Here is an 18,161-nt window from a genome sequence, read left to right on the forward strand (position 1 = left end):
GGAAAATGCCGCAAAACTGCATTTTCGGCTTTTTTTTGGACAAAAAAGTGCTTAAAAATGCAAACGCGGTAAAATGCCACAAAACTGCATTTTCAGCCTTTTTTGGACCAAAAAAGTGCTAAAAAATGCAAACGCGGGAAAATGCCACAAAATTGCATTTTCGGCTTTATTTTGGACAAAAAAGTGCTCAAAAATGCAAACGCAGGAAAATGCTGCAAAACTGCATTCTTGGCTTTTTTTTTTTTTTTGGACCAAAAAAGCGCTAAAAAATGCAAACGTGGGAAAATGCTGCAAAACTGCATTTTCAGCCTTTTTTTGGACCAACAAAAGCGCTGAAAAATGCAGACGCGGGAAAATGCCACAAAATTGCATTTTCAACTTATTTTTGGACAAAAAAATGCTAAAAAATGCAAATGCAGGAAAATGCCACAAAACTGCATTTTTTGGCCTTCTTTGGACCAAAAAAAGCACTAGAAAATGCTAAAGCGGTAATATGCTGCAAAACTGCATTTTCTGCCTCTTTTTGGTCCAAAAAAAGCGCTAAAAAATGCAAATGCTGTAATATGCCGCAAAACGCTAATGCAAAAACGGTGAAAAACTGCGGTTTTTAACATGACTTTACACAGCTAACGTTTCCAGCGTTATGAAAACGCCCCCCCAGAGCCGGGTTTATACTTTCAATAACAGAAATGAAAACTAAAGCGTCTACATAACCCCGAATCATTCATCTATAAAAAAAAAAAAAAGTCAATTTCCAATGAACGATCAAGCAACAAAAGTGATCCCCCTCCCCCACATCAAGCACCAATTAGAGAAAAAAAAAACACAATAATGAACCCCCCAAAAAAAGGTAGAAATGCCCAAAGAGTTAGAAACCCAAACTGACACCATGGGGGTTGCTTTAGCCTCGGTTCACATCTGCGCGGGTGGTGCCAATGCGGATTCGCATGAAAATCCGTGCATCCGCACCACCCGCACAGAGGAATGCGGACCCGCGGGCGGGCACCATTGGTTCTAACGGCACGCCGCCCGCACTGGAAAACGCAACCGTACTGGGAACCTCGGCCGTGTTTTTTGGAAGAAGTGCCGGAATTTCTCTGCGTGTCAGACCGGAATCAAAGTTTTTTGGCTCGAAAAAAAAAACAGAACTAGCGAGCTTCTAGAGAAGCTTTTTAGCTGTAAAAAACGCTGTAACGCTGCAACACGCAGTAATATGCCGCAAAATTGCATTTTCGGCTTTTGTTTTGGACCAAAAAAAGCGCTAAAATATGCAGACGCGGGAAAATGCCGCAAAACTGCATTTTCGGCTTTTTTTTGGACAAAAAAGTGCTTAAAAATGCAAACGCGGTAAAATGCCACAAAACTGCATTTTCAGCCTTTTTTGGACCAAAAAAGTGCTAAAAAATGCAAACGCGGGAAAATGCCACAAAATTGCATTTTCGGCTTTTTTTTGGACAAAAAAGTGCTCAAAAATGCAAACGCAGGAAAATGCTGCAAAACTGCATTCTTGGCTTTTTTTTTTTTTTTTGGACCAAAAAAGCGCTAAAAAATGCACACGTGGGAAAATGCTGCAAAACTGCATTTTCAGCCTTTTTTTGGACCAACAAAAGCGCTGAAAAATGCAGACGCAGTAATATGCCGCAAAATTGCATTTTCGGCTTTTGTTTTGGACCAAAAAAAGCGCTAAAATATGCAGACGCGGGAAAATGCCGCAAAACTGCATTTTCGGCTTTTTTTTGGACAAAAAAGTGCTTAAAAATGCAAACGCGGTAAAATGCCACAAAACTGCATTTTCAGCCTTTTTTGGACCAAAAAAGTGCTCAAAAATGCAAACGCAGGAAAATGCTGCAAAACTGCATTCTTGGCTTTTTTTTTTTTTTTGGACCAAAAAAGCGCTAAAAAATGCACACGTGGGAAAATGCAGCAAAACTGCATTTTCAGCCTTTTTTTGGACCAACAAAAGCGCTGAAAAATGCAGACGCGGGAAAATGCCGCAAAATTGCATTTTCGACTTATTTTTGGACAAAAAAATGCTCAAAAATGCAAATGCAGGAAAATGCCACAAAACTGCATTCTTAGCTTTTTTTTTTACTAAAAAAAGCACTAAAAAATGCAAACATGGCAAAATGCCACAAAACTAAATTTTTGGCATTTTTCTTTTGGACCAAAAACAGTGATAAAAATGCAAATGCTGTAAAATGCAGTAAAACTGCATTTTCGGCCTCTTTTTGGACCAAAAAAAATGCAAACGCTGTAAAATGCAGCAAAACTGCATTTTCAGCCTCTTTTTGGACCAAAAAAAAAGCTAAAAATGCAAACGCAGGAAAATGCCGCAAAACTGCATTTTTTGGCCTTCTTTGGACCAAAAAAAGCACTAGAAAATGCTAAAGCGGTAATATGCTGCAAAACTGCATTTTCTGCCTCTTTTTGGACCAAAAAAAGTGCTAAAAATGCAAATGCGGGCAAATGCCGCAAAACTGCATTTTGGCCTTTTTTTTGGTCCAAAAAAAGCGCTAAAAAATGCAAATGCTGTAATATGCCGCAAAACGCTAATGCAAAAACGGTGAAAAACTGCGGTTTTTAACATGACTTTACACAGCTAACGTTTCCAGCGTTATGAAAACGCCCCCCCAGAGCCGGGTTTATACTTTCAATAACAGAAATGAAAACTAAAGCGTCTACATAACCCCGAATCATTCATCTATAAAAAAAAAAAAAAGTCAATTTCCAATGAACGATCGAGCAACAAAAGTGATCCCCCTCCCCCACATCAAGCACCAATTAGAGAAAAAAAAAACACAATAATGAACCCCCCAAAAAAAGGTAGAAATGCCCAAAGAGTTAGAAACCCAAACTGACACCATGGGGGTTGCTTTAGCCTCGGTTCACATCTGCGCGGGTGGTGCCAATGCGGATTCGCATGAAAATCCATGCATCCGCACCACCCGCACAGAGGAATGCGGACCCGCGGGCGGGCACCATTGGTTCTAACGGCACGCCGCCCGCACTGGAAAACGCAACCGTACTGGGAACCTCGGCCGTGTTTTTCGGAAGAAGTGCCGGAATTTCTCTGCGTGTCAGACCGGAATCAACGTTTTTTGGCTCGAAAAAAAAACAGAACTAGCGAGCTTCTAGAGAAGCTTTTTAGCTGTAAAAAACGCTGTAACGCTGCAACACGCAGTAATATGCCGCAAAATTGCATTTTCGGCTTTTGTTTTGGACCAAAAAAAGCGCTAAAATATGCAGACGCGGGAAAATGCCGCAAAACTGCATTTTCGGCTTTTTTTTGGACAAAAAAGTGCTTAAAAATGCAAACGCGGTAAAATGCCACAAAACTGCATTTTCAGCCTTTTTTGGACCAAAAAAGTGCTAAAAAATGCAAACGCGGGAAAATGCCACAAAATTGCATTTTCGGCTTTTTTTTGGACAAAAAAGTGCTCAAAAATGCAAACGCAGGAAAATGCTGCAAAACTGCATTCTTGGCTTTTTTTTTTTTTTTTGGACCAAAAAAGCGCTAAAAAATGCACACGTGGGAAAATGCTGCAAAACTGCATTTTCAGCCTTTTTTTGGACCAACAAAAGCGCTGAAAAATGCAGACGCAGTAATATGCCGCAAAATTGCATTTTCGGCTTTTGTTTTGGACCAAAAAAAGCGCTAAAATATGCAGACGCGGGAAAATGCCGCAAAACTGCATTTTCGGCTTTTTTTTGGACAAAAAAGTGCTTAAAAATGCAAACGCGGTAAAATGCCACAAAACTGCATTTTCAGCCTTTTTTGGACCAAAAAAGTGCTCAAAAATGCAAACGCAGGAAAATGCTGCAAAACTGCATTCTTGGCTTTTTTTTTTTTTTTGGACCAAAAAAGCGCTAAAAAATGCAAACGTGGGAAAATGCTGCAAAACTGCATTTTCAGCCTTTTTTTGGACCAACAAAAGCGCTGAAAAATGCAGACGCGGGAAAATGCCGCAAAATTGCATTTTCGACTTATTTTTGGACAAAAAAATGCTCAAAAATGCAAATGCAGGAAAATGCCACAAAACTGCATTCTTGGCTTTTTTTTTTACTAAAAAAAGCACTAAAAAATGCAAAAATGGCAAAGTGCCACAAAACTAAATTTTTGGCATTTTTCTTTTGGACCAAAAACAGTGATAAAAATGCAAATGCTGTAAAATGCAGTAAAACTGCATTTTCGGCCTCTTTTTGGACCAAAAAAAAAGCTAAAAATGCAAACGCAGGAAAATGCCGCAAAACTGCATTCTTAGCTTTTTTTTTTTACTAAAAAAAGCACTAAAAAATGCAAAAATGGCAAAATGCCACAAAACTAAATTTTTGGCATTTTTCTTTTGGACCAAAAACAGTGATAAAAATGCAAATGCTGTAAAATGCAGTAAAACTGCATTTTCGGCCTCTTTTTGGACCAAAAAAAATGCAAACGCTGTAAAATGCAGCAAAACTGCATTTTCAGCCTCTTTTTGGACCAAAAAAAAAGCTAAAAATGCAAACGCAGGAAAATGCCGCAAAACTGCATTTTTTGGCCTTCTTTGGACCAAAAAAAGCACTAGAAAATGCTAAAGCGGTAATATGCTGCAAAACTGCATTTTCTGCCTCTTTTTGGTCCAAAAAAAGCGCTAAAAAATGCAAATGCTGTAATATGCCGCAAAACGCTAATGCAAAAACGGTGAAAAACTGCGGTTTTTAACATGACTTTACACAGCGAACGTTTCCAGCGTTATGAAAACGCCCCCCCAGAGCCGGGTTTATACTTTCAATAACAGAAATGAAAACTAAAGCGTCTACATAACCCCGAATCATTCATCTATAAAAAAAAAAAAGTCAATTTCCAATGAACGATCAAGCAACAAAAGTGATCCCCCTCCCCCACATCAAGCACCAATTAGAGAAAAAAAAAACACAATAATGAACCCCCCAAAAAAAGGTAGAAATGCCCAAAGAGTTAGAAACCCAAACTGACACCATGGGGGTTGCTTTAGCCTCGGTTCACATCTGCGCGGGTGGTGCCAATGCGGATTCGCATGAAAATCCGTGCATCCGCACCACCCGCACAGAGGAATGCGGACCCGCGGGCGGGCACCATTGGTTCTAACGGCACGCCGCCCGCACTGGAAAACGCAACCGTACTGGGAACCTCGGCCGTGTTTTTTGGAAGAAGTGCCGGAATTTCTCTGCGTGTCAGACCGGAATCAATGTTTTTTGGCTCGAAAAAAAAACAGAACTAGCGAGCTTCTAGAGAAGCTTTTTAGCTGTAAAAAACGCTGTAACGCTGCAACACGCAGTAATATGCCGCAAAATTGCATTTTCGGCTTTTGTTTTGGACCAAAAAAAGCGCTAAAATATGCGGACGCGGGAAAATGCCGCAAAACTGCATTTTCGGCTTTTTTTTGGACCAAAAAGTGCTTAAAATGCAAACGTGGTAAAATGCCGCAAAACTGCATTTTCAGACTTTTTTGGACCAAAAAAGCGCTAAAAAATGCAAACGTGGGAAAATGCCACAAAATTGCATTTTCGGCTTTTTTTTGGACAAAAAAAGTGCTCAAAAATGCAAACGCAGGAAAATGCTGCAAAACTGCATTCTTGGCTTTTTTTTTTTTTTGGACCAAAAAAGCGCTAAAAAATGCAAACGTGGGAAAATGCTGCAAAACTGCATTTTCAGCCTTTTTTTGGACCAACAAAAGCGCTGAAAAATGCAGACGCGGGAAAATGCAGCAAAATTGCATTTTCGACTTATTTTTGGACAAAAAAATGCTCAAAAATGCAAATGCAGGAAAATGCCACAAAACTGCATTCTTAGCTTTTTTTTTTACTAAAAAAAGCACTAAAAAATGCAAACATGGCAAAATGCCACAAAACTAAATTTTTGGCATTTTTCTTTTGGACCAAAAACAGTGATAAAAATGCAAATGCTGTAAAATGCAGTAAAACTGCATTTTCGGCCTCTTTTTGGACCAAAAAAAATGCAAACGCTGTAAAATGCAGCAAAACTGCATTTTCAGCCTCTTTTTGGACCAAAAAAAAAGCTAAAAATGCAAACGCAGGAAAATGCCGCAAAACTGCATTTTTTGGCCTTCTTTGGACCAAAAAAAGCACTAGAAAATGCTAAAGCGGTAATATGCTGCAAAACTGCATTTTCTGCCTCTTTTTGGACCAAAAAAAGTGCTAAAAATGCAAATGCGGGCAAATGCCGCAAAACTGCATTTTGGCCTTTTTTTTGGTCCAAAAAAAGCGCTAAAAAATGCAAATGCTGTAATATGCCGCAAAACGCTAATGCAAAAACGGTGAAAAACTGCGGTTTTTAACATGACTTTACACAGCTAACGTTTCCAGCGTTATGAAAACGCCCCCCCAGAGCCGGGTTTATACTTTCAATAACAGAAATGAAAACTAAAGCGTGTACATAACCCCGAATCATTCATCTATAAAAAAAAAAAAAAGTCAATTTCCAATGAACGATCAAGCAACAAAAGTGATCCCCCTCCCCCACATCAAGCACCAATTAGAGAAAAAAAAAACACAATAATGAACCCCCCAAAAAAAGGTAGAAATGCCCAAAGAGTTAGAAACCCAAACTGACACCATGGGGGTTGCTTTAGCCTCGGTTCACATCTGCGCGGGTGGTGCCAATGCGGATTCGCATGAAAATCCGTGCATCCGCACCACCCGCACAGAGGAATGCGGACCCGCGGGCGGGCACCATTGGTTCTAACGGCACGCCGCCCGCACTGGAAAACGCAACCGTACTGGGAACCTCGGCCGTGTTTTTTGGAAGAAGTGCCGGAATTTCTCTGCGTGTCAGACCGGAATCAAAGTTTTTTGGCTCGAAAAAAAAAACAGAACTAGCGAGCTTCTAGAGAAGCTTTTTAGCTGTAAAAAACGCTGTAACGCTGCAACACGCAGTAATATGCCGCAAAATTGCATTTTCGGCTTTTGTTTTGGACCAAAAAAAGCGCTAAAATATGCAGACGCGGGAAAATGCCGCAAAACTGCATTTTCGGCTTTTTTTTGGACAAAAAAGTGCTTAAAAATGCAAACGCGGTAAAATGCCACAAAACTGCATTTTCAGCCTTTTTTGGACCAAAAAAGTGCTAAAAAATGCAAACGCGGGAAAATGCCACAAAATTGCATTTTCGGCTTTTTTTTGGACAAAAAAGTGCTCAAAAATGCAAACGCAGGAAAATGCTGCAAAACTGCATTCTTGGCTTTTTTTTTTTTTTTTGGACCAAAAAAGCGCTAAAAAATGCACACGTGGGAAAATGCTGCAAAACTGCATTTTCAGCCTTTTTTTGGACCAACAAAAGCGCTGAAAAATGCAGACGCAGTAATATGCCGCAAAATTGCATTTTCGGCTTTTGTTTTGGACCAAAAAAAGCGCTAAAATATGCAGACGCGGGAAAATGCCGCAAAACTGCATTTTCGGCTTTTTTTTGGACAAAAAAGTGCTTAAAAATGCAAACGCGGTAAAATGCCACAAAACTGCATTTTCAGCCTTTTTTGGACCAAAAAAGTGCTCAAAAATGCAAACGCAGGAAAATGCTGCAAAACTGCATTCTTGGCTTTTTTTTTTTTTTTGGACCAAAAAAGCGCTAAAAAATGCACACGTGGGAAAATGCAGCAAAACTGCATTTTCAGCCTTTTTTTGGACCAACAAAAGCGCTGAAAAATGCAGACGCGGGAAAATGCCGCAAAATTGCATTTTCGACTTATTTTTGGACAAAAAAATGCTCAAAAATGCAAATGCAGGAAAATGCCACAAAACTGCATTCTTAGCTTTTTTTTTTACTAAAAAAAGCACTAAAAAATGCAAACATGGCAAAATGCCACAAAACTAAATTTTTGGCATTTTTCTTTTGGACCAAAAACAGTGATAAAAATGCAAATGCTGTAAAATGCAGTAAAACTGCATTTTCGGCCTCTTTTTGGACCAAAAAAAATGCAAACGCTGTAAAATGCAGCAAAACTGCATTTTCAGCCTCTTTTTGGACCAAAAAAAAAGCTAAAAATGCAAACGCAGGAAAATGCCGCAAAACTGCATTTTTTGGCCTTCTTTGGACCAAAAAAAGCACTAGAAAATGCTAAAGCGGTAATATGCTGCAAAACTGCATTTTCTGCCTCTTTTTGGACCAAAAAAAGTGCTAAAAATGCAAATGCGGGCAAATGCCGCAAAACTGCATTTTGGCCTTTTTTTTGGTCCAAAAAAAGCGCTAAAAAATGCAAATGCTGTAATATGCCGCAAAACGCTAATGCAAAAACGGTGAAAAACTGCGGTTTTTAACATGACTTTACACAGCTAACGTTTCCAGCGTTATGAAAACGCCCCCCCAGAGCCGGGTTTATACTTTCAATAACAGAAATGAAAACTAAAGCGTCTACATAACCCCGAATCATTCATCTATAAAAAAAAAAAAAAGTCAATTTCCAATGAACGATCGAGCAACAAAAGTGATCCCCCTCCCCCACATCAAGCACCAATTAGAGAAAAAAAAAACACAATAATGAACCCCCCAAAAAAAGGTAGAAATGCCCAAAGAGTTAGAAACCCAAACTGACACCATGGGGGTTGCTTTAGCCTCGGTTCACATCTGCGCGGGTGGTGCCAATGCGGATTCGCATGAAAATCCATGCATCCGCACCACCCGCACAGAGGAATGCGGACCCGCGGGCGGGCACCATTGGTTCTAACGGCACGCCGCCCGCACTGGAAAACGCAACCGTACTGGGAACCTCGGCCGTGTTTTTCGGAAGAAGTGCCGGAATTTCTCTGCGTGTCAGACCGGAATCAACGTTTTTTGGCTCGAAAAAAAAACAGAACTAGCGAGCTTCTAGAGAAGCTTTTTAGCTGTAAAAAACGCTGTAACGCTGCAACACGCAGTAATATGCCGCAAAATTGCATTTTCGGCTTTTGTTTTGGACCAAAAAAAGCGCTAAAATATGCAGACGCGGGAAAATGCCGCAAAACTGCATTTTCGGCTTTTTTTTGGACAAAAAAGTGCTTAAAAATGCAAACGCGGTAAAATGCCACAAAACTGCATTTTCAGCCTTTTTTGGACCAAAAAAGTGCTAAAAAATGCAAACGCGGGAAAATGCCACAAAATTGCATTTTCGGCTTTTTTTTGGACAAAAAAGTGCTCAAAAATGCAAACGCAGGAAAATGCTGCAAAACTGCATTCTTGGCTTTTTTTTTTTTTTTTGGACCAAAAAAGCGCTAAAAAATGCACACGTGGGAAAATGCTGCAAAACTGCATTTTCAGCCTTTTTTTGGACCAACAAAAGCGCTGAAAAATGCAGACGCAGTAATATGCCGCAAAATTGCATTTTCGGCTTTTGTTTTGGACCAAAAAAAGCGCTAAAATATGCAGACGCGGGAAAATGCCGCAAAACTGCATTTTCGGCTTTTTTTTGGACAAAAAAGTGCTTAAAAATGCAAACGCGGTAAAATGCCACAAAACTGCATTTTCAGCCTTTTTTGGACCAAAAAAGTGCTCAAAAATGCAAACGCAGGAAAATGCTGCAAAACTGCATTCTTGGCTTTTTTTTTTTTTTTGGACCAAAAAAGCGCTAAAAAATGCAAACGTGGGAAAATGCTGCAAAACTGCATTTTCAGCCTTTTTTTGGACCAACAAAAGCGCTGAAAAATGCAGACGCGGGAAAATGCCGCAAAATTGCATTTTCGACTTATTTTTGGACAAAAAAATGCTCAAAAATGCAAATGCAGGAAAATGCCACAAAACTGCATTCTTGGCTTTTTTTTTTACTAAAAAAAGCACTAAAAAATGCAAAAATGGCAAAGTGCCACAAAACTAAATTTTTGGCATTTTTCTTTTGGACCAAAAACAGTGATAAAAATGCAAATGCTGTAAAATGCAGTAAAACTGCATTTTCGGCCTCTTTTTGGACCAAAAAAAAAGCTAAAAATGCAAACGCAGGAAAATGCCGCAAAACTGCATTCTTAGCTTTTTTTTTTTACTAAAAAAAGCACTAAAAAATGCAAAAATGGCAAAATGCCACAAAACTAAATTTTTGGCATTTTTCTTTTGGACCAAAAACAGTGATAAAAATGCAAATGCTGTAAAATGCAGTAAAACTGCATTTTCGGCCTCTTTTTGGACCAAAAAAAATGCAAACGCTGTAAAATGCAGCAAAACTGCATTTTCAGCCTCTTTTTGGACCAAAAAAAAAGCTAAAAATGCAAACGCAGGAAAATGCCGCAAAACTGCATTTTTTGGCCTTCTTTGGACCAAAAAAAGCACTAGAAAATGCTAAAGCGGTAATATGCTGCAAAACTGCATTTTCTGCCTCTTTTTGGTCCAAAAAAAGCGCTAAAAAATGCAAATGCTGTAATATGCCGCAAAACGCTAATGCAAAAACGGTGAAAAACTGCGGTTTTTAACATGACTTTACACAGCGAACGTTTCCAGCGTTATGAAAACGCCCCCCCAGAGCCGGGTTTATACTTTCAATAACAGAAATGAAAACTAAAGCGTCTACATAACCCCGAATCATTCATCTATAAAAAAAAAAAAGTCAATTTCCAATGAACGATCAAGCAACAAAAGTGATCCCCCTCCCCCACATCAAGCACCAATTAGAGAAAAAAAAAACACAATAATGAACCCCCCAAAAAAAGGTAGAAATGCCCAAAGAGTTAGAAACCCAAACTGACACCATGGGGGTTGCTTTAGCCTCGGTTCACATCTGCGCGGGTGGTGCCAATGCGGATTCGCATGAAAATCCGTGCATCCGCACCACCCGCACAGAGGAATGCGGACCCGCGGGCGGGCACCATTGGTTCTAACGGCACGCCGCCCGCACTGGAAAACGCAACCGTACTGGGAACCTCGGCCGTGTTTTTTGGAAGAAGTGCCGGAATTTCTCTGCGTGTCAGACCGGAATCAATGTTTTTTGGCTCGAAAAAAAAACAGAACTAGCGAGCTTCTAGAGAAGCTTTTTAGCTGTAAAAAACGCTGTAACGCTGCAACACGCAGTAATATGCCGCAAAATTGCATTTTCGGCTTTTGTTTTGGACCAAAAAAAGCGCTAAAATATGCGGACGCGGGAAAATGCCGCAAAACTGCATTTTCGGCTTTTTTTTGGACCAAAAAGTGCTTAAAATGCAAACGTGGTAAAATGCCGCAAAACTGCATTTTCAGACTTTTTTGGACCAAAAAAGCGCTAAAAAATGCAAACGTGGGAAAATGCCACAAAATTGCATTTTCGGCTTTTTTTTGGACAAAAAAAGTGCTCAAAAATGCAAACGCAGGAAAATGCTGCAAAACTGCATTCTTGGCTTTTTTTTTTTTTTGGACCAAAAAAGCGCTAAAAAATGCAAACGTGGGAAAATGCTGCAAAACTGCATTTTCAGCCTTTTTTTGGACCAACAAAAGCGCTGAAAAATGCAGACGCGGGAAAATGCAGCAAAATTGCATTTTCGACTTATTTTTGGACAAAAAAATGCTCAAAAATGCAAATGCAGGAAAATGCCACAAAACTGCATTCTTAGCTTTTTTTTTTACTAAAAAAAGCACTAAAAAATGCAAACATGGCAAAATGCCACAAAACTAAATTTTTGGCATTTTTCTTTTGGACCAAAAACAGTGATAAAAATGCAAATGCTGTAAAATGCAGTAAAACTGCATTTTCGGCCTCTTTTTGGACCAAAAAAAATGCAAACGCTGTAAAATGCAGCAAAACTGCATTTTCAGCCTCTTTTTGGACCAAAAAAAAAGCTAAAAATGCAAACGCAGGAAAATGCCGCAAAACTGCATTTTTTGGCCTTCTTTGGACCAAAAAAAGCACTAGAAAATGCTAAAGCGGTAATATGCTGCAAAACTGCATTTTCTGCCTCTTTTTGGACCAAAAAAAGTGCTAAAAATGCAAATGCGGGCAAATGCCGCAAAACTGCATTTTGGCCTTTTTTTTGGTCCAAAAAAAGCGCTAAAAAATGCAAATGCTGTAATATGCCGCAAAACGCTAATGCAAAAACGGTGAAAAACTGCGGTTTTTAACATGACTTTACACAGCTAACGTTTCCAGCGTTATGAAAACGCCCCCCCAGAGCCGGGTTTATACTTTCAATAACAGAAATGAAAACTAAAGCGTCTACATAACCCCGAATCATTCATCTATAAAAAAAAAAAAAAGTCAATTTCCAATGAACGATCGAGCAACAAAAGTGATCCCCCTCCCCCACATCAAGCACCAATTAGAGAAAAAAAAAACACAATAATGAACCCCCCAAAAAAAGGTAGAAATGCCCAAAGAGTTAGAAACCCAAACTGACACCATGGGGGTTGCTTTAGCCTCGGTTCACATCTGCGCGGGTGGTGCCAATGCGGATTCGCATGAAAATCCATGCATCCGCACCACCCGCACAGAGGAATGCGGACCCGCGGGCGGGCACCATTGGTTCTAACGGCACGCCGCCCGCACTGGAAAACGCAACCGTACTGGGAACCTCGGCCGTGTTTTTCGGAAGAAGTGCCGGAATTTCTCTGCGTGTCAGACCGGAATCAACGTTTTTTGGCTCGAAAAAAAAACAGAACTAGCGAGCTTCTAGAGAAGCTTTTTAGCTGTAAAAAACGCTGTAACGCTGCAACACGCAGTAATATGCCGCAAAATTGCATTTTCGGCTTTTGTTTTGGACCAAAAAAAGCGCTAAAATATGCGGACGCGGGAAAATGCCGCAAAACTGCATTTTCGGCTTTTTTTTGGACCAAAAAGTGCTTAAAATGCAAACGTGGTAAAATGCCGCAAAACTGCATTTTCAGCCTTTTTTGGACCAAAAAAGTGCTAAAAAATGCAAACGCGGGAAAATGCCACAAAATTGCATTTTCGGCTTTTTTTTGGACAAAAAAGTGCTCAAAAATGCAAACGCAGGAAAATGCTGCAAAACTGCATTCTTGGCTTTTTTTTTTTTTTTTGGACCAAAAAAGCGCTAAAAAATGCAAACGTGGGAAAATGCAGCAAAACTGCATTTTCAGCCTTTTTTTGGACCAACAAAAGCGCTGAAAAATGCAGACGCGGGAAAATGCCGCAAAATTGCATTTTCGACTTATTTTTGGACAAAAAAATGCTCAAAAATGCAAATGCAGGAAAATGCCACAAAACTGCATTCTTGGCTTTTTTTTTTACTAAAAAAAGCACTAAAAAATGCAAAAATGGCAAAGTGCCACAAAACTAAATTTTTGGCATTTTTCTTTTGGACCAAAAACAGTGATAAAAATGTGAATGCTGTAAAATGCAGTAAAACTGCATTTTCGGCCTCTTTTTGGACCAAAAAAAATGCAAACGCTGTAAAATGCAGCAAAACTGCATTTTCAGCCTCTTTTTGGAACAAAAAAAAAGCTAAAAATGCAAACGCAGGAAAATACCGCAAAACTGCATTTTCAGCCTTTTTTGGACCAAAAAAAGCGCTAAAATATGCAGACGCGGGAAAATGCCGCAAAACTGCATTTTCGGCTTTTTTTTGGACCAAAAAGTGGTTAAAAAATGCAAACGCTGTAAAATGCAGCAAAACTGCATTTTCAGCCTCTTTTTGGACCAAAAAAAAAGCTAAAAATGCAAACGCAGGAAAATGCCGCAAAACTGCATTTTTTGGCCTTCTTTGGACCAAAAAAAGCACTAGAAAATGCTAAAGCGGTAATATGCTGCAAAACTGCATTTTCTGCCTCTTTTTTGACCAAAAAAAGTGCTAAAAATGCAAATGCGGGCAAATGCCGCAAAACTGCATTTTGGCCTTTTTTTTGGTCCAACAAAAGCGCTAAAAAATGCAAATGCTGTAATATGCTGCAAAACGCTAATGCAAAAACGGTGAAAAACTCCGGTTTTTAACATGACTTTACACAGCTAACGTTTCCAGCGTTATGAAAACGCCCCCCCCCCAGTGTGCATGGAGCTGAAACCCCTTGGCTCCGGCACCTCCCGGCCCTTTAAGGGTTCCAGAAGTCGTGAAGCGGGGCGGGGTTTTAGGGTCATGTGACCGCCGTAATTCGCCGTCACTACAGTCACATGATCGGGAAAGGTCCCGATCGAAAGAGGAGATCGGGACCTTTCCGTGAGTACCGGACCTGTGCGCAGGGCGCACGCTCTCAGCACATATGTGTTTTTTTAATAGACCGCAAATGTGCGGCTGCTCAGCGTCTGGGTCGCCGCACATTTGCGTTCGGCCGGCACCAAGAGGTTAAGCTCAGCACACAGCACCCGTTTTTCTTTTTTTTTAAGAACTTTATTTGAAGTTTACAAAATGGACACTTCGTTCATGACGTCGCACGGCAGCGTGATGTTCTGCTTGTTGCGCCGACAATCCTTTCCCGTGCGCTGCGATAAAACGCAACACGTCTACATTTTAGTGCAGATCACTGCAGCGCAGCTCCATTGTGAATAACACACATAGAAAATAATCAAGTTTTTTTTTTGTCCTGGCAGTGAGCGGCATTTTGGAGCGTTGTAAAACGGCGAAGGTGTGAATTGGGCCTTGGAGACTTAGGGGGACTATGAGAAAAAAAAATGTCATGCTGCTAGTCCTGGAAAACTGCGTGTACATTCATTGCATGTAAATGGGACAAAACCGAATGTTATCAGGGTACGTCCTCTGCAGGGCAAATGTGATCCATGAATTACAAATACAGGACTGCTCTTAGTACTGACCATAGTAAATGTGTATGATCACCAGCGCCATCTAATGGCCATAATGCGCTATTTTCCTGACTCACTCTTTTCTCTATGGATAACCGCTTCCCGACCATCCAATGGTAGAAGTACTGCTACAGAGCGGCAGGTATGCGCAAAATCACACACAAACATATATATATACGGAGGGACGAGCTATAGCCAGATGGCGGCTGGGCGGCAACTGGTTGACACATTGAGGAAAATGTATTTTTGTATTTTTTTGTAATGTAAAATTGTATTTTTAAATTTTTTTTTATTGGATATGTTTTATAGCAAAAAGTAAATATTGATTTTTTTTTTTTGTTTATTTGTAGCACAAAAAATAAACACAGAGGTGATCAAACACCACCGAATGAAAGCTCTATTGTGGGGAGGGGGATGTAAATTTCATTTGGGGGCACAGCGTTGCATGACCGCGCAGTTGTTGGTTAACCATCTCCTTTCCGGCTGTTGTATATAAACGGCCGGACGGTGGCAGTGCAGGGTCAGGTGGCTGTTTATAAACGTCTCTGGACACAGGATCACCGATCATCGTACGGGACCTCTGTGAGGGTCCCCGATCATGTGATCACTGATTGGCCAATCAGTGATCACATGAATAGGTGTAAGCCTCCTTGCCCCCTGCTTGTGTGCGCTCCCTGGGAGCGTGCAGCACCGCGATCAGGTGCCCGCTGTTTCCTCCGGACACAGTGGAACACCGATCGTTGTACAGGACCTCTGTGAGGGTTCCTGATCATGTGATCACTGATTGGCCAATCAGTGATCACATGAATAGGTGTAAGCAAGATGTCACGTCTGACATCATTGATTACTACGTGTGAAATCTGTGAATGATCACAGAGATCACATGGTACAGGGCTATTCACAACAGCCTTGCACCATGTGACAAGCTGTGACCAATCACAGCTCACTCAGTACTTCTCAATGACTGCAAGAATGCAGCCAGAGAGAAGGATAAATGATTGCTTTTACAGCCTTTATGAGTGTAAAAGCAATCGGTGTAAAAAAAAAAATCTTCATCACCCCCCACAAGTAGTACAGTGTCACCATGGTGACCCTGTACTGCTAGGGTGACAGTATGTAATAAAAAAAACATAAATAATAATGTAATAAAATAATAAAATAAAATAAAAATGTAAAAAAAAATGTTTAAAAATTATCATTTTTGGTTATAAACTAATTTGGGTTATTTTTTTTTTACTAAAAAGATAACAGAATACATTTTGGCCAAGATTTATGAAGAAATATTATTTATTTGCAAAATTTTATAACAAAAACACTTTTTTTCAAAATTTTTGGACATTTTCATTTACATAACAAAAAAAAAATAAAAATCCCAGCGGTGAATAAATACCACTAAAATAAAGCTTTATCTGTCTCAAAAAAATGCTAAAAAATTCATATGGGTACAGTGTTGCATGACCGCGCAATTGTCATTCAAAGTGTGATAGCGCTGAAAGCTGAAAATTGGCCTGGACAGGAAGGGGGAAGAAAGTGTCCGGACTGGAAGGGGGGAAAGTGTACGGACTGGAAGGGGGGGGGGGAAAGTGTCCGGACTGGAAGTGGGGGGAAAGTGTCCGGTCTGGAAGTGGGGGAAAGTGTCCGGTCTGGAAGTGGGGGAAAGTGTCCGGTCTGGAAGTGGGGGAAAGTGTCCGGACTGGAAGTGGGGGAAAGTGTCCGGACCGGAAGGGGGGTGGGGAAAGTGTCCGGTCTGGAAGTGGGGGAAAGTGTCCGGTCTGGAAGTGGGGGAAAGTGTCCGGACTGGAAGGGGTTAAAGTAACACAGCGCTGTATCGCAAAACAATGGCCTGGTCAGGAGAAGGGGGGGTAAATCCTCTGGAGGGCGAGGGGTTAAATAACATTCGACCCAAAAGGGAAACTAGTCCAGTGACATTCGATGTCATCCCCACTCACTCAGAATGAAGGGACTCTTCCACATGCTCAAGCTGAACCCATTCAGCATGATGGCAGTCATATCTCCTCTACAGCCCAATAGGGGATCATGGGGCCCGTGTATCCTTGCCCACACTCAAAGCACACCCAAAAAAGCCTATAAAAGGTACCAGGGGCATTTCATGGGGCCCCTTACTGACCCCGGGCCCTTGGGCAGTGCCCGAGTGCTCGAATGGTCAGTCCGTCCCTGAACATGAGTATATTGTACAAAAAGGCAACATTGTATATATTTTGTATACTGTACTCATGTCTATAATAGCCACCCTGTATACCTGAGCACAGCCAGGAAATACAGCCGCAGTTTTGCTGAATGGATTGGTGTCAGAGAGCCCTCGTTCCCTGATTTCCCCGCACGGTACATACCTGTACAGCTTTTGCCTCGGCTTGCTGAAATACTCATCTTGTGATTTTACAGAGATCACTCCTCCGATGATGACATCTCCATCCCGGAAATATTGGAACTCATCAAATGTGTCGGTAAAGCCGAGAGTACAGGCCGGACTCCGCGTCTCCGACCTCCAGGGTGCCGTACATTGGAGGATGAGAAAGAACAGGATGATGCAAGGATGAGATGACACCATGGCTGGGATCCGTGGATTCTCCTGTCTGTATCGTGTATCCCATATCTATGTCATACGTGACACCACGGCGGGGTGTGCATCCCAGTGACAGTACAACGGGCTGACTCCTCTCCCCTCTCTATATACACGTCTGTGTGATCCATCTCTCATTGTTCTCAGTACAGACACATCGCCTGCCGTCTATTTCCAGGTGTTTGTACAAGAAGTATATTTGTGAATATATGTGCCTGGGAGATACTTTGGTGTATTAAATAAAATAAAAATAATAAATCAAATTATATATTTACTAGTGCTGTGGTTCACCGACACTTTTATACATATGATTGTGCGATAATAACTAATAAATAATATTGAATTTGTGTCGCGCTCCACTGCGAGTAAATAAATTATTATTATTATTGTGAATAAATAATTATAATTTTGAAAAATAATTAATAATTATATATTTACTAGTGCTGTGGTTCACCGACACTTTTACACATACCGATATGACTGTGCGATAATAATTAATATATAATATAAAATTTGTGTCGCGCTCCGCTGCGAGTAAATAAATAATTATTATTGTGAATAAATAATAATTATTTTGAAAAATAATTAATAATTATATATTTACTAGTGCTGTGGTTCACCGACACTTTTACACATATGACTGTGCGATAATAACTAATATATCATTTTAAATTTGTGTCGCGCTCCACTGCGAGTAAATAAATTATTATTATTGTGAATAAATAATTATTATTTTGAAAAATAATTAATAATTATATATTTACTAGTGCTGTGGTTCACCGACACTTTTACACATATGACTGTGCGATAATAACTAATATATCATTTTAAATTTGTGTTGCGCTCCACTGCGAGTAAATAAATTATTATTATTATTATTGTGAATAAATAATTATAATTTTGAAAAATAATTAATAATTATATATTTACTAGT

The 18,161-nt window shown here is 40.2% G+C and overlaps 1 protein-coding gene across 1 annotated transcript in view; it reads right to left on the reverse strand.

Moving 5' to 3' along the window:
* The window catches only part of LOC149445873 (vomeronasal type-2 receptor 26-like), a 160,523-nt gene extending 143,308 nt beyond the window's left edge, over positions 1–17,215 (reverse strand). The window contains exon 1 of the mRNA XM_089653320.1: positions 16,998–17,215. Within this exon, the coding sequence (XP_089509446.1) occupies positions 16,998–17,215 (218 nt within the window). The remainder of the gene's footprint in view (positions 1–16,997) is intronic.
* Between the last annotated feature and the right edge of the window lie 946 nt (positions 17,216–18,161).

The sequence above is a fragment of the Staurois parvus genome, unplaced genomic scaffold (assembly GCF_062004578.1).
Source record: "Staurois parvus isolate SC_StPar_1 unplaced genomic scaffold, SC_StPar_1.0 ptg000706l, whole genome shotgun sequence".
NCBI lineage: Eukaryota > Metazoa > Chordata > Amphibia > Anura > Ranidae > Staurois > Staurois parvus.